General features: G+C 42.1%; 1 protein-coding gene across 5 annotated transcripts in view; it reads right to left on the bottom strand.

Moving 5' to 3' along the window:
• IFT140 (intraflagellar transport 140) overlaps positions 1–17,303 on the bottom strand; it is a 76,076-nt gene that overhangs the window by 1,153 nt on the left and 57,620 nt on the right. For all 5 annotated transcript variants that reach the window (XM_084536854.1, XM_084536855.1, XM_084536857.1 and 2 more), the window contains 11 exons: positions 9,080–9,257; positions 6,128–6,318; positions 5,053–5,148; positions 4,548–4,680; positions 4,313–4,456; positions 3,736–3,864; positions 3,340–3,522; positions 2,104–2,310; positions 1,684–1,896; positions 1,441–1,607; positions 1,103–1,244 (listed from right to left, as the gene is read on the bottom strand). In XM_084536854.1, coding sequence (XP_084392980.1) covers positions 1,103–1,244; positions 1,441–1,607; positions 1,684–1,896; positions 2,104–2,310; positions 3,340–3,522; positions 3,736–3,864; positions 4,313–4,456; positions 4,548–4,680; positions 5,053–5,148; positions 6,128–6,318; positions 9,080–9,257 — 1,783 coding nt within the window. The remainder of the gene's footprint in view (positions 1–1,102; positions 1,245–1,440; positions 1,608–1,683; positions 1,897–2,103; positions 2,311–3,339; positions 3,523–3,735; positions 3,865–4,312; positions 4,457–4,547; positions 4,681–5,052; positions 5,149–6,127; positions 6,319–9,079; positions 9,258–17,303) is intronic.

A 17,303-nucleotide genomic window follows, 5' to 3' on the forward strand; every position in this document is an offset into this window, starting at 1 on the left:
TGGGGGTGTACTGCTTCTACAAATTCCAGCAAAAGTGTAAAAAGCATCTGCCTTGAGTGCTTAGCTGATGAGCTCTTGAACTGATGGAGTTCACTGGTGGAAAGGAGCTAACACTAGGTCAGAACAATTCAGCATTTGATACCATGAAGCCTTTGCACAGGGGCTTGTCAATTCTATCTTCTTCAGTATAAGAAAGAATAGGTCTCAAAGGCTGGTTTTACACTCTCCTGCTAGCTGAAGCACTGTCAAAACAACACGTTGCAAGTAAGGTTAATCAGTACAGCTGGAGAAACGAGCAGTTGGCATCCTTCTGTTCCATAGTACCAGCAGACTATGTTTTAGTCCAAACCCTGGTGCATGTCATAGAATTTTCCAGGTTGGAAGGGACCCATGAGGCTCACAGAGTGGGGCCAGAGGAGGGCCACAAAATTGATTAGAGGGCTGGAGCACCTCTCTTACAAAGAACAGCTGAGAGATCTGGGGGTGTTCAGCCTGGAGAAGAGAAGACTCCAGGGAGACCTCATTGCAGCTTTTCAATAGTTAAAGGGGGCTTATAAAAAAAATGGACAGCAACTTTTTGCTCAGTCAGATAATGACTGGACAAGGAGGAATAGTTTTAAACTGAAATCGCTGCCCTTGACTCACTGGTAATACTGTGACTGATGCACTTTGGGATGTGGCAGACCCTTTTGGCTACAGGCACTGCTTGACACGTTCAGTTTGCCATCAACAAAGTGAGTTACTAGTGCCTCAAATTACTATAATTTTATAATTTTCTTTTTTTGTTTGGCGAGGTGGCAAATGAAGTCCAGTGCAGCTGCTGAGACAATGCACCCAGACCTTTCTGTTCTTATCTCTAGTAACGGGAAGTATTTAAGAATCCAGCATTGTTTATGCTCCATGTTCTCTGAGCTTTCTTTTCAGTCCCATGTAATTAAAAATATAATCATTTGAAGATAGTTCCTTAAGCATACAACACCCTGCCAAGCCGTTTAGCTCCTGTAAAGGAATCTGTACTATAGAATGTCTTCCCATAGGAGTTCAGCGCTTATACCAAGCTGCACTGGTCTATATAAAGTTCAGGCTCTGAGAATTAACTTACCACATGGAATTCCTCCACCCGTAAGTAATGTCCAACCAGAAATCCCAAGACATCACCCTGACGGATGGCACTGTCAAGATCTTGCTCAGTTAGAAGAAGTTCACATTGTCTGACTGCTTCTTTGGGATCCTCAGAATAAACTCTAGTAAAAGAGCATAGTTACTCATATTTCAGATTACTCTTTGGTCTTGAATGCCAACAGCCCTTTTAAAATTCCATCTGTTTCTATGCTATAAAAATATACAGAAGCAAGTCTTCTCCAAATTATTCACTGAACCGTGAATGTCTTCTTGTATATTTTTGTCATTTGTGTGCATGCTCTGAATACCACAACTTACCTCCGAGCATGGAGGAATCGTTTGATCAGGGCCATCTTGCTTTGCAAATGTGCGAGTTTGCTTTCCTGGTCCGGAAGACTTCTAGTTTTTGATTTTGAAAGGCACTTACATGCTTCTGTAAGTGCTCCTTGTGCCTTCTCATAATTCTGATACTCATCGATTTCTACCTGCAGGAAGACAGATCAGGTGAGTATCTTGCTCTAGAGCTAACAAACTGTGAAGAATCACAGAAGGCGGACATACCTGAGCACATGCATCATAGAATCCTGCCAACAGGTCAAGGGCTCTTCCTTTAGTATAGAAGCTAATGATGTTCTTCATAATCTCTGGGTCCTTGCGCCAATCCAGTGATTGTAGGTAGTTGGCTGCCATGATGTAAATCTCTCTCTGTTTGGAGACTCCCGCAAAAAAGATGATTTTCTCTGTGTCTCCAGATTTCATCAGTGCCCTCATAGCCTAGCAATGCAAGAAGGGTGGGAGGTCAGAGAGGGAAAAATATGAATACAAACACAGGCTCTACTAAAATGGCTAGGAAGTCTCATCTGGATAGCCTACTCTATGAAAACCGTCTCAGGATTTACTTCTCAAACCACTCTTGTTGCAAAATCTGATAAAGGTAAGAGGCTCAGCCTCCCCAGCTTTTTTCTGCCTGTCCAAACTGACCTTTAACTTGTTTCCTGCTTGTGTGTATTTCTTGGTTGCCAAGTGGTAGTTGCCTTGTCTCATGCAGCAATCAGCAATTTGTTCTAGTAGCTCTCTCCGGGACTCCTCAGAGAGGTCCTTGGAGTCCTTAGACACTGTCATTCTCTCAGCCATCTCCTCTGTGATGGTCAGGTTCTGCTTCAGGCAAAGTTGCAGAGCGTCTTGGTACTAAAGGAAGTAAGAAAGCAATGAGCTGTTGCAAGTACTACCGTGATACTTCACACTGTTTGTGGTGTAACCCTTAAAAATAAGCTATATGAAGGCACAAATGTTAGCAGATGTGGCTTCTCTAAGTAGAACGTTTGAGGCATTGTGCCCTACCATCAACTCATATTTAACACATATGTCTGGTGAGGGGCCTGGAGAACAAGTCCTACGAGGAGCGGCTGAGGGAGCTGGGCTTGTTCAGCCTGGAGAAGAGGAGGCTCAGGGGCGACCTTATCGCTCTCTATGGGTACCTCAAGGGAGGCTGTAGCGAGGTGAGGGTTGGCCTGTTCTCCCACGTGCCTGGTGACAGGACGAGGGGGAATGGGCTTAAGTTGAGCCAGGGGAGTTTTAGGTTAGATGTTAGGAAGAACTTCTTCACAGAAAGGGTTGTGAGGCACTGGAACAGGCTGCCCAGGGAAGTGGTGGAGTCACCATCCCTGGAAGTCTTCAAAAGACGTTTAGATGTAGAGCTTAGGGATATGGTTTAGTGAAGGGCTGTTAGCGTTAGGTTGGAGGTTGGACTCGATGACCTTGAGGTCTCTTCCAACCTAGAAAATTCTGTGATTCTGTGATTCTGTGATTAAGTATATACTTTCTTATTTTGTTCACAAAGAACATATTTGTGCCTTGGTACTGTTTACAGTATGATCTTTTCCATGATCTTCCCAGGCACAGAGGTGAGGCTCATCAGTCTGTAGTTCACTGGGTTCTCCTTTCAACGCTTTTTAAAAATGGGAGGAGTGATGTTTCCCTTTTTTCAGTCACCAGGGACTTCACCTGATGGCCAGGACTTTTCAAATATGATGGAGAGTGGCTTGGTGACTACATCAAACTATTCCTTCAGGACCCTGGGATGCATCTCATCAGGCCCCCTAGACTTGTACTTGCCTCACAAATGTGTCTTTATTAATAACCAGCTATGAAAAGATAAATCTTAAAAGTATGCATGTACATACCTGTTGTCCTCCTCTGTCCATCCACGGAGCTTACCTTTTTGGCTGTTAGCAGCAATTCCATTGCCTTCTCATACTGAGCGTGTTCGATAAAAAAATCAGAACAGCGGGCTAGCAGAGCTGGGTCTGATTTCTCATCCAGGTCTTCAGCAATTAGCTGTAGGGCCCCAAATTGCTGTGTGGCAAAGGCTAGCTCCAGAGCTTTGGAGAAATGTCCTGCCTGCAATTCAGGATGTGCCTTTTAAAGACTTTTAAAGAATAAGCACTGCAGAATTAGCTTACAGGATACTCTAGAGGGGCTTTACAAAGCATTATCCACCATGAAGAAATGACTAATTGCACATATAGTCAAATGTACTGTTGATTTAATGCTCCTCTGCTGTGGAAATTGCATCGGTTTAAAGTTTTTAGTAAAAATACCAAAGTCATTTACCTTATGGTACAACATGACAGCTCTGTCCATTTGCTCCCCCTTTTCCTCATAATAGCAGGCTGCCTCTATCATGTCTTCTGGAGAGCTCAGAAGAGCCAGGTTCATCAGCTGGTCATCTAAATTGTTCTCCTGTTCAAAAGCGAAGATTCGAGTTTTGGTATTCAAGCAAACTGAGTTCATAATTCTGTCTTCTTTCAGACTTCCAGCTTTATACTGTTGCATAGTAGCCCACCAGCCACCTCCTATGTAAAACCTGTAGCTACTCAAATGACTTTGAGCTGCAATAATGACAATTTGTTTCATGCAGTTTTCTGTTGAGATGTATGATGCATGTATATATGTATGATATTGAGCTGTATAATCAACCAACCCCTATAACCAACTCATTTATTGAAGAATCTTCTGCAGATGATGAAGGCAGAAAACAAGAGCATCTTCATAGCTGGGGACCAGGACTGAACAAGCAATGCATCACAGGACAGAATGGTACGAGTGTCTTGTAACACTTTCACTCTGTATGCTACCTCAGGGTAGAATCCTACCTTGGTTTTGGACACAGACATACATCTTCCCATACCTTACACAAGCGAATGGCGTTGTTAAATGCCTGGGCCCTGGTGTAGAAATGTACAGCCTGCTTGATTTCACCCTGACTCTCGTACTGGCGGGCCAAGTGGTATGAAGCTGCCCAGTTCCCTGTTTCGTTCGCTATTTCAGCAGCCTGAAAAGGAAATGATATAGCTTTATGCTATGCCCATACTCATCCCAGGAATGAGAATTCTCTGGAAACAGACAGGAAGGGTCTGCCTTACCTTCTGAATGTCGCCCTGAAAGCAGTGGACACGGACTAGGGAAAAATAGTCCTGAGCCAGTGCATAGTACTTCAGTGCAGATTTCATAGCTGATTGGCTCTCCAGATACTGTGCCCACCATTTCCACAGGCTCCTAGAAAAGCAACAATATTAACTGCAGTAACCAGAAGTGCCAGAGAATGCATTTCTCACCCCTGCGATCTTGAACTCGAGGCTAGATACATTTTTTATTTTTTAGAATGCAGACAGGTTTTACCAAAATGCAATTGTGATGTTCAAAGATCTGTGCTAAAAGGGAGTTCAGCCTAGATACCTATATAGTATGGCTGTTTCTGAGTGAAATGTGGCGTGCTCCTGAAAAGCTGGAGGAGGATCAGAGTGGGTAGATAAGGCAGGTATTGAACTTGCAGCTGAGAGGATTCTCTTCTCCTTCCCTGTTCCCTACACAAATTTTATTTCTGACCTGAAAGTCCCACTCAGGACAAGGAATGAGCATAGCACTGACTTGTCTTTCATCTTGTTGACGTAGTTCTCCAGGGCTTGTAAGTTTTCAGAGAGCATTCGGGGTACCTCAAACCTGTGTGTATCCGACTTCTCGTAGCTGTAGAGAAAAAGAACAGAGGAGATGTGAAATGACTAGCTTAAGAGAATTATTTCACTTCCTGTGTGAAAAATCCACTTAATGTTGGATTAGCCACAGCTACAAAGCAGCAACCCTGATAACAGTGCTCCATTGGTATTATTCAGTTACTCAAAGATTTGTAGCAATCAGCCAGACCCATCAAAACTAAAAGGTACAATGCACCTGGAATCAGCGAGGCGATGTGATCATAGCATTGTAAATACTTCAAAGTTCCAGCGATGCTCCAAAGAGATGTCCCAGAAACCTCTCCAAACATTAAGTACAACCCTGTGCAAGTGGCTGAAAAGGTAGCAAAAGCCATGGGCTCATCTTGCTTAGTCATGCCAGCCACTGCAGTTTCTGCCTGTTTTCCACAACTGCATTTATGCCATCCAGCTAGAGTCTTTCACCCTCCTGCCCATTTGGATCATCTTATGGGTCTTTCTCATCACATCACAGCTCTACTTTGCCTCTGAACGTAAGTGATCTTATATTGTGAGATTTCACATGGTAAAAATCATATAAAAACAAGATTTCAAACAAAACACGTTAAAAATCACAACCACCAAGTTCTGTAGGAATTCATCAGTCACAGCAGAGGACTGGGCACCAGACGTACCCAAGTCAAACCAAATCCTGTGGTTGTGCCTGAGACTCTCAAAGGAAGTAAACAATTAAATCACAGGCAGTGGTCTTCCAGTGACAAGCAGGGGACTGGATTATTATTGGTGTTCAACTACTGGCCCCTGACAGGACGCTTAGCCTTAGGGATGGTGCTGGGCTGTTTATTGCAACAGTGCTTTTACCCCTGAGATAGAAAGCACCAGCAATGGGAAAAGATTTTAATTAATTGTTAGTAGCCGTTACCAGGCATCCTCCTTATCCTGCCCCTAGTCTGCAGAGAAGGGCAAGGCTCCAACTCCCCCCGAACGCAATGATGCCATCGGCTGCTGCTTACTGCGTGAGGGCAAGGCTGTGCTCCCCCACTGCCTCCAGGTGCTTCGCATAGTTGTAGTAAGTGGTACGCAGGTGAACCCGGTCATGAGCTTCGGCTGTTTCAATGGCTTTCTGCCACTGGTTTGAGGCTTGATAGAACTTGTTCAGAAGGTCATAGCGTTTGCAAGCCTTGTACAGTTGCTCCGCATCCTCCTTAAGGAAAAGCATACAGAGAGCTCGTTAGCTCGGTGTTTCATAGGTGTACATGCAAGCAGTAAATCACAGCAGACACCACACTTACGAGAATTTTATTAATGCAGGTCATTGCAATGCAATTAAAGTAACAATAATTTAGGCAGGGGGGTTAACCAACTAAATATACATAGCCTGGAATAGCACATTACTGGGAAACAGGATGTTTACGTGAAAATAAGGAAAGCATTCAGATCCTGACATTTACTGTACGGTATCAGCTGGGGGGTGACATGAGCAAGCCATCAACAATTAAACACTGTCAGCAGGAGGGTAAGTCACTTCAGATAGGGGAGATACACTCATGTGGGGCTACAGCTAATGGCCACACTGCCTAGAAGTAATGTTCAAAAGGCCCAAGAGACTAGGGTTGTTGGCAAGAAGGCATTAAGTGCCAGAAGATCTCTGGGACCTCAGAGCAGGTCTCAGAGGCAGGAATTCTTTCTTGGATAACTGATAGCCATTCCTGGAAATAACTGCTACTAATTTCAGACAGAACTAGAACAGGAGGATTTTGCCTGTGCTGACGCAACTGCAAGCAAAGTAGGAACTATTATTTTTACACTTTGAGAGGTACTCCTGTGGAAGGAGCATTTTCCTGCTCCACCCAATGGCTGTCCAGCTGAACACTATATTTAGTCAATTGAGATTATCTGTCCAAGACAGAAAAATAATTTCTGTCTCTTATTGTTTCAAATTCAAAAAAGCATAGAAAGTAAAGATGGAAGTTGCTGGCACTATGACTTTATTACCATATGAAATAAAAAAAAAAAAAAGCAGCAAAATAGCATCTGTCTTGCTACAGTTTTCCTTCACCTCTCCAAATAGATCTAAATATCCAAAAGAAGGAGAATTAACACTTTTCAGCCTCATAGCTTTCTCTTCCAGGAAGCTTTTACAAACATTTAGTTAAATTTTCCTTTTTTTCCCCATCACTTCAGTTCAGGATAGTTCCACTACTTCTCCAGCTTTTATACTTCTAAAATAGCTGTAGATTGCTAACCACCTTTTTAAGCTGAAGTTTAGCTATTTGGCTATCTTAAAAATTTCCTTGTCTGTAAAACACTTCCAAGAGCTTAACAGTTTGCACTGATTTTCTCTGTACTTCCAGTTCATCAACATTTTTTTCTGGTAATGAGGTACTTAAAGGTGGAAGGCAATATTCCAGCTGCAGCAAACCCACAGATGAAAGTTATCAAATCAAAGCCCCAGGATGTGGTGTGTCCACAAACACAGACCCAGATTTTTGCTGTCGTAGCATTTTGCCAGTGTGCATCGAATCTGTGATCTCCTGTGAACTGTGGGGCATGGCATCAATTCTGCTGTCTGTTTGTCCCTCTTACTGGTCATTTGCTGGACCTTTCTATGGTTCCCAGGCTAAAAATTTCTGTTATGACTTTTTTTTACAGAACACTGATAAAGACATAAAATAAAGGCTAACCAAGAAGAATACATTCTCTCTTATTCATCTAACTTGACAGTGCTCCAGTCAGTTTTCAATCCACCTGATAACATCAGTCATCCACGTGGTAATATCATCTCCATATTAGACATCAGTGATATTGGTAAAGTACAGTAATCAAGGGCAGAGAACTTAGAGTAAAACAAAGCTACGTAGAAAAGACACAATCCATTTTGGCATGTATTTGCTGTCAGGTCAGGCTCCAGATTTAGGTGCAAGGGACAGCCTGCCACTGTGCCAGGCAGGGGAGCTGGCTGAACAGCCTGACTGCTCTTTCTGTGCTAGAAGCCAGGCAAGTCACTGCCAGCATAACAGGAGAAGCAGCAATGGAAATCTGGGCAAATGCAGGAGAGCCAACGATGCTGGGAGAGCACATGCAGCAAATCTGCCTTGACAGAGCTCTCCATCCCCACAGCTAGCCCGCTCACAACCTTGGGGCAGGAAACTTCAATCTTGCCTACGCTGCTGAAGAGCATTAGGCCAGTCCTCACTCTATTGCAGATCACACCTTTAGCCTTTCATCTGCAAACACGTCAAAATTAACCTTGCATTTCCCACACTGGACCTTAAAATATGTTTGTTAAAATGTTCGCCATAAAACATTTCAAAGTACATCTCTTTTTAATCTAATCAAACCTAGAATGTTTGTTTGAAGAATTATGCCCCAAGAAAAATGTAAGACAGAACTTAGGATGTTTCATACATACAACATCCTGAAAGGATGCTTCCTACATTCAGCAGTAGTTTTACTGTATATATGTATATAGTAAATATGCTATATTACTATATACTATACACTATACATATATATATATTCTGTACAGCAATCAAGAAAACAGACAAATTAATTTGCTATAAACTTCTGCTGCTATGACTCTTGGAATTCTTATTTCAAGGCATCAGGTTCTGTAATCCTCATTACATCTACTCTTCAAGGACCACAGAAAGGGCCCAAAGGGCTGTTGAGCCTACAGAATTCACACTGGTTGCAGAGAAAGACAGTTGAGCGTGGCACAGTAACTGTGCAGCACTGGGCTGTACCGTGCTGGAAGGGATGCCTACTTCCCGAGGATAAAAACTCAGCTTCAAGAAAGTAATTGTAACAACTATTCTTCATTACTCCTTGGAAACCTGGTAATAGATTTTACTTAGAAGATTTTTGCACCTCTCTCAGATTTATCAGAAACGGTCAACTTGTCAATCTATTCCCTAGTTAAACGAAGTGGATATTCCAGGATGCATGCGATTGTCAGGGCTTACCAGCATGCCCAGCTGAATTGCTAGCACAGCGACTCTGGCTTCCTCCTCTGGTTCTTGTTCAGCCTCCCTTAATGCTTTGGCTCCTCTTGCATGACCCATGTTTCCAAGGCAAATTTTGGCAACGTCAAGCCTCTGAGTCTTCACACACATGCGAGCCATGTTCTCCCAGATAGCCTCACTGTGATAAAGCAGAAAGAAGGGAAGTGCTGTTAATGGTAGCACCATCAAGACTTGTGTATTAGGCAGGTAAGGGGCAAGGAAAGAGGAGAGAGTGAAAGGGAAAACCATTAATATGTGTGTGTTAAGTGGGGAATAAACAGACTCCAGTTGTTATGTGAAGATTTAAGAGGAACAGAAACAGTCCTCAGACATAGAGGGTAGTTCTGGAACTGAACGTCCATAGCTTTAAGCTATGCTTAAACTATTAGCTCAAGGTCTTTAACTCAGCTTTGAGTTTACACTTGTTAAGTTTACACGTAACAAAATCATCTGCCAACACAGATGCAGTCAACATCTCAGCTTTGTGCTCCCACGCAGGTCTCACCAGACAGCACTGCTGCATAGGAGGGCTGCAGCACAACCGACAGTTCCATGGGGGACAAGCGAAGATTTACATAAATTCTGGTTATGAGTGAGGCTCTGCAGAGTAAAACGCAGTATGTCCGACAAATAAAAACAAACATTCAAAATATTGTGTTTTTTTTCAGCATGTGATCCTCAGTGGAGGTGTGGTGCACACCATTCTCAGACACCACCACAACACAAAATAAGCACCTAAATGATAAAAGCAGGAAAAAAAAAATGCTAAGAGTTGAATGCCACTTCAGGTCTTGCACCTGCAAGCAAATCTTCCACTTTGGGGGTGGGGGGGCTGACAATCATGTTTTCCTATGATTAAAATGTTTTTCTCTTCCCAGTTGCTGTGGGAAAGACCTGCACAAACAGGGGAAACTGACTAACCGGGAAGCAGTGAAGCAGATGAGATGCAACGTGCTGTCAAGCACACACAGTCAATGAAGGCAGAAAAATGTTTTTTCCTAATTTATTTTAAAATAAGATTATCTTCTATTTGCAACTACAACCAGTGCAAAATTTTCAGGTAGAAATAAATATAAGTATGTGGCATACACTTCATTAAGGCCAAACAGGATAGAGAAAATAAAACAGGATTAGAAGTAATACATCTGGGACAAATTTCAGATAATTCAGAAGTTTCGCTTCTGAAAAGCAAAAACACATCTCTGAATATTTTATAGAATTTCTTACATCTGCTTGTCCATATGGAACCTGGTTCAAACACAGTATGCTCTTGCCCTCTTCTGACATATCCAAGTCCCTCCTGGACTGAAATGCCAAAAGCAACATGGAAACACAACCAAGTAATTTCTGACCTGGAAAGGCCTTACAGAAACGTCAGTGCTAGATCCTTCCAAGCGTAAGCCCATGTATCTCCATGAAACATAGAAATGCTGATTTCTATCAGCAGAAGATGCGACCACCCTCCTTTTTAGGAAGTTTGAATTACTTTCTTTTTTATGTAAGCCACTGCCTATACCCCAAACTGGCAATAGGCAGGAAAAACATCTTCACAGGACATTGAGGTCAGATTAAATATTGTCACCTAGCTTTCATCAACAAAGACAGTAAGTTCTGTCGTTAGTACAAGACGCCAAACCAAGCATGTATGTGCACGGCTGTGCTTCACTACACACAAGGAAAATACACATACTTTCCAAAATCTGCAGCATGCCAGAAGCTGCTGCCAGCAGCCATTTCACTCTGCCTGAAGAAGCACAAGCTTGCGCTGTGCCAAACTAACAAACAGCACGTTTCTGAAAGGAAATCAAAATCTTTAAGAGCCTTGACAGCTTGCACTGCCATAAATGTAAGAGTTCGTGGACTTGAACAGAGACAAGAGGATGAGAAATCTTATTAGCCTACAGGGAGTGGAAACTTTTGAAAGGAAATAGAGCAAATGGCATATTTTAAAGCGCAAAGTTAAAAATAATGGTGTGCAGAGAAACAAAACAGGACTTAGAAGATCGTAGAATCATCTGGGTCGGAAGAGACCTTCAGGATCAGCAGGTCCAACCATCATCCTGGCATACTGACTCCCATCTCTAAGCCGTGTCCCTCAGTGCCGTGTCCGCACACCTCTTCAGTACCTCCAGGGATGGCAATGCCACCGCTTCCCTGGGCAGCCTGCCCCAGTGCTTGACCACCCCTCTGTGAGGAAATTCTTCCTCATGTCCAGACTAAACCTCTCCTGGTGCAACTTGAGGCCACTTCCTCGTGTCACCTGAGAAAAGAGACTGACACGCTCCTCGCTGCAACCTCCCTTCGGGTAGAGCGCTGAGGCCTCCCTCCGCCTCCTGCATAGCGAGCAGCCCCCTCTCCCTCAGCCGCTCCTCCTAAGCCCTGCTCTCTAGTCCCTTCCCCAGCTTCATGGCTCTTCTCTCCACACGCTCAAGCAACTCAACACCCTTCTTGTAGTGAGGGGCCCACAACAGAACCCAGTATTCGAGGTGTGGTCTCACAAGTGCCACGTACAAGGGGACAGTCGTTTCCCTGGTCCTGCTGTTACTTGTCACCTTCTGGCAGCATTTTGCTTTCATGAACAGCAGTGGCTCCTGCCAACTTCAACACTCAGCGGGGGAGCTGCTGTTGCTCCAGGGATTCCTCTCTGGGAGCTCCTGTCCCACACGCGAGCTGCCAGCGTGCCACCCAGGCACCCCTGCCATACGCATGCGGTACCCCACCTCAGCGCACTGACGAGCCATGGCACTGCTCTGCCATTCCACCTCCTCCTCCCTCGCTCCAAACCATTTACAAAACTAACCCAAGATGCTCCAGAAGCAGGCTACTGATAGGCTGGAACAACAACAATAACAAAAAATATCTATATAATTTTAACACCACACTATATACTACAGTCTGTTGCTCATAAGGTATTCAAGTGTTTCTGCCAGTAACATCCTATTTGCTTGCAAAGGCAGCCTTCACGTGCATATAAAGTTTTATTCATATATTTACGCTTGTCTTTATTGTATTATTATCTATTGTATCTTATTTACAAACTAGGAAGGCATTACAGTAACATCACCACATGGAACACAACAAAGGCTCAACATGAACCAGCAGCATGCTCCGGCAGACCAGTGGGCAAACCCTGTTTTAGGATGCATCAAACCCAGCATAACCAGCCCATCAACAGAGGAAATTCTCCCACTAGATTTAGTGTTGGTGTGGCCCCACCTGGAATATTGCATGCAGTTCTGGGCTCCACAATATAAAAAGGATGTTAAGGTCCTTGAAAGTGTCCAGAGGAGGTCAACAAAGCTGGATAAGGGGCTGGAGTTGCAGCTGGGGACGTTCAGACTGGACTTTAGGAAAAATAATTTTACTGTGAGAGTGGTCAAACATGGGAACAGGCTACCTAGCAAGGTTCCATGGCTGTCAGTGCTCCAGAGGCATTGGGATGATGCCCTCATTGATTTGGTTTAACTTTTGGTTAGCACTGAAATGATCAGGCAGTTGGACTAGATGATCTTTGAAGGTCCTGAATTATTCTGCCCTGTTCTGTTCTTAGTGATCAGGGAGACATCTCCAGCAGCAGAATAACATCCCAGAGGGGCAGCTGCACACCAGTTTTGTTGCCTCTTCGGGTATGTACAAAACAATGCAGGGCAAGTTAAGAAACAAGGAACAGGAGGAGTAGGACACTCTTGCTTAAATCCAAGGCAAAACCATCAGTTTTCTCTCAACAGTTGTTAGTGTAGCAAGAAAGGCCCATCTGTCCTTACGTCCTTAAAAGGCAGCAACTCTTCTTCCCATGGTTGGCCTCACTGCCACATACAGAACACCAAGTAATGATCTACCCTTCCCCCAGCTCATATTCTGAGAATTTCCTGTTCTTCCCCTCCTCCTCTTTCTTTTCTTCCCTTTGGAAAGCAGCTCACATCTGTACTTCGTTAGCCACAACTGGAAACTTAATGAAGACCAGATGCAGCAAGAGCACAACCAGAGCCATAAGAAAGCTCCCTGTGCATTTCTGGGGAGCTCTGCCTACCCATGAAGCACATTAATAAAAGATCTACTGCTGCACCCCAAACTCCCCAAGCTTCAGGCCACATCAGTAGCACAATGGAGTCTGAAAAACAAAACAAAACAAAAGCACACACACACACAAACAAACAAAAACACAAACAAACAAACAAACAAACCAAAACCCTTTGATGCCACTATGGACTAGATGCAAGTTTTACCATATTTTTGATGAATCAGTTTTTCTTCCAGAATCTCTGTTCTTCGGGATCTGTTTTTCTGTGAAACTATGTTTACAGTGTCTAACATTCTGATCTCACAAACTCTTTTGTTACTATACATTTTTCATTGCTCGTTTTGTGTGGAATTAAAAAAACAACAACAGTAAAAGTAGTACTATTTAAAGTGCTGGAGATTCATGTGTCTGAACATATTACTATCTCCCTGCTCTATTTAATGGGCTATATTTGAAAAATGAACATACTTCATTCCATCTCATCTCTAAATATCTTGACCAGTAGAAAAATAAAATCTTTCTTTCCATCTTGGGTCTCACTTTGATTAATAGGATCCTAAATACTCTGCTTTAAATATTAAATACAGTAACTGTAACAGTACATTATATATACATAACATTTTAATAGTATGGAAATATGGCTAGATTTTCCTGCTAGTCACTGAAAACATGTAGAACAGTTCTCCTCATTTTAACAAGAGACAAAAACAACACACACATTCATCTCAGTTTCAGTACAAGACCCTCCACAGTCTCAACCACCACCTCCCACTAATTTCTATGCAAGCAAGGCCACATCCCTTAACACAACCATGTGAAGTGGGTGAGCATCCCCTTGTGCCCCAGACACAGCCTGGACTGTCCAAAAGGGACACCCAGGTTTCACTTCTGAGACATGGGAGAATCTTTCTTGACCAGCAACCAGACATGAGGAAGCTTCACTGTACAAGGAACTGCATAAGAAATTGCAAGCAGGTTCTCAGCAGCTCAGCTAACTGCAAACAGAGTAGATGTAACATTCTGGTGCGAAGTGTTTACTCTGAGACTCACCATAATGTAAACCATGTCTGGGCTGACCTGGACAAACACTGCGAGGCAGTGGGCACCACCCTTTCCCTATCCTCCACCCGCTGCCTACGTGCTGCTCTTGGGTGTTTACCATGCAAAGGAAAAGGATGGAACAAAGCAGGTGCTGCTTCCTAAGGAAAATTATCAGCATCTATTACTATTTTCCAAATGGTAATTATTTGTACCCTTGCCTTGACTTCAGTAACTTCAAGTTGCGCCTTACATCCCCTAAAAAAAAGTGTCAGAATAATGCAATCTAGCTAAATATACAACAGTAAGTGATTCTAATAAGATAATTTTTTATCAACTCTACACGTATACAATTTGATAGACCAGTCATAGGGCATAAGCATCAAGCTGTGGACCATAATGGCTACAGACAGCTTATCCATGGCCAAACAAGACAGACTACTTAGCATCTAAAGTTAGGGGGGACTCAAAGCTGATAATTGAGAAGCACTATGTAAAATTTTAAACACATTTAAAAAAATGAACTTTGATTTCATCTTCAAATCAGTGCAAAATCTATGTAGAGCTAAAGTGCCAAAACTGGTGGCACGTGGCATGCTGGCTTTGCTGTTGTAACCTGGAATGTTAATCATACTAAATGAGTATTCCTCTGCCAAATATGTCAGGCATTTCTCACATATGTTCAAAACATTGAAAATGCGTAATTATTCCTATGAACCCTTCCCTAGAAGAAACAGAATACTTGGTAAAGCAACAGAAGTCTTAAAGAATAATACTTAAAATGTTCTATCAAATACATAGATTTGTCTGTTCCACACTTACCCTGTTAAAGTCAACATCAAGCTATAGTTTAGCATGAATTATAACAAACAAAATCCCTTTGTCCCAAGTACTGCAGTAAGTACCGCATTAGACAAAAGGAAAACATAGTCACCTAATGACTCCCTCAGGTAGCGACCCAAACCTATTTTTGAGGTATTTCAATACACAATATTCTGTTGCAATACTTGGCATAATCACATTATCTATTTTCATCAGTATGGAAATAAAGATGCTTCATTATCAGTATTCTTTGCTTCTTGTTCTGAAAGTGCATTTATGTCTCAAGAAAGGATTTGAAGGACTAAGAATTGAATATACTTCTGCACATTTATCAATAGAAAAGTATTCATTAAAGTGATTTTTTTTTTAAGGATCAGAAGGATTCCTTGACTGGTTTGTACTAGAAGCACAAGATCTCCGAGTGAAAAAAGAGAACGTCACCAAGTGCCAACAAGAACCTTCATGAAACAGCAAGGAGCTAAGTAATATAGGAAAAGTTGCAACAAAAGTTAATAATAAATTAATGCTTTTGATTAAAATTATAACAACAATGAATAACTGAGCCACTTTGGTATGAGGAAGCTAGGAAAAATTACTGGATCTTTGCAAAACTCATTTGATTCTGACTTGGTGCAATTACTCATTTCAAGAATTTCCCAATTCTATGGCTTTAGATATTATTACTAAGAGCCATTTGTCATTGGAACACCATGTCAATAAAATATTGTACCCTGCATAAACAAATGTAAACATAATTTATTAGGTATGAAATGGGCAAACTGACTATGGAATGAAATAATTATCCAAATTATTGAGACTCCGTGAATAAAATTACATTTACATAACAGACTTTTAACCCAGAAAGACCCCAAATATTTCATAAGCTACTATACAAATTGCATGGAATAATTAACCCACTACTGAACAGAACTACTCTTTAGCATATAACACAGCAAAAAGCTAATTATGGACAAGAACATCCACCAGAAATTTTGCCCTGGAAAACAGTCACAATGCATTTGCTAAATTACTGCATGCAACCCTTACTACTGCCTTGCATCGCTCCTCAGACACTCTTCATGTTGGTGTGTTATCGGGGTGGGCTTGCACTGCTGTGCTGCTATCCTTTTTGCTCTTTAAGGAGGAACCCAGAAATACTCCCATCATCACAAATCTCAAAACAGCTGCAACAAGACAGTCCCTACCAACAGACTGACAATACAAATTTGAAATTATGCAACCTTTTCTGAGATGACCACCTCACTGTAACTAGAGAGATGAAGCAGTCTGATTTAATGCCACCTTTCTCACTAGTCCCAGCATCACCTCCCATGGTTTAAGTGGCAGTGAAGTGAGCCATGTGTCTCAGCTGCATCAGTTCCCATGTGCAACTCATGAGACAGCTACCCACCCATCTGCAGCCACAACAAGAAGCAACTTGGGAGAAAGGTTTTTTTTCCTCCCCAGTTCTGTCAAAACTGCCTTAAATGCAAAGTCATTGACTTCTATGGATTTGTGTGTGTAACATGCAAAATTTCTCAAGTAAAGTATATCTACCAAACCCTAAACCAGCATCAGAATGTTTAGATCATCCGGTCCCCTTAACACTCCAAGACAAGTATGACTTAAGAGGAATATGCTTTTATTTTGAATGTGAGTGGAATTTAGAAAAGAGGTAGAAAATTCTCATGCCAAATAATTTGTGCAGGAAGAAAAAGAAATTTGACTAAGTTTTAAGTAATCAGACTGGCTTTGTTCTGCTTTTGTAAAAATACAATTGCTACATTTTTGCATGTGCAACATAAAAAGAAGTTTGTGCCCTCAAAATACATCCTCAGGCTTCAAAAACAACCACAAAAAAAAAAAAAAATCAGAGGCAGGAGGATTCAGAAGATCAGAAACAGGTGCACTGTTGGGCAGAAGTTTGCCTTTGGTATCATCTACAATATGCATATCATCCACCCGGCTACTGAGTTACAGGCTTAAAACAATAACAACAACTCCATGGGTTATAAATATGAAAATATGGTCATAGTTGTTAGGAAGCTTCTTCGAAGAATAAATACAAAATAACATACCTATGCCTACCAAACTTATAAAAACACACATGTATGGCAATATGATTTACAGGAAAAACAGTAATGAAGATGTTGCCCTGCTGTGAAAGTATGAAGATGCTTAAGTATTAAGAGGTAACTCAGGATTAATCTGTTTAAGGACTAAAAATGAACCAAGCACACAGAGGACAGATGAATCCACAGCCAGATTTGTACATTCAGTTCTGATAGCTGAAAGCTAACTATA

Source organism: Aythya ferina, assembly GCF_964211825.1.
Source record: "Aythya ferina genome assembly, chromosome: 15".
Lineage (NCBI taxonomy): Eukaryota > Metazoa > Chordata > Aves > Anseriformes > Anatidae > Aythya > Aythya ferina.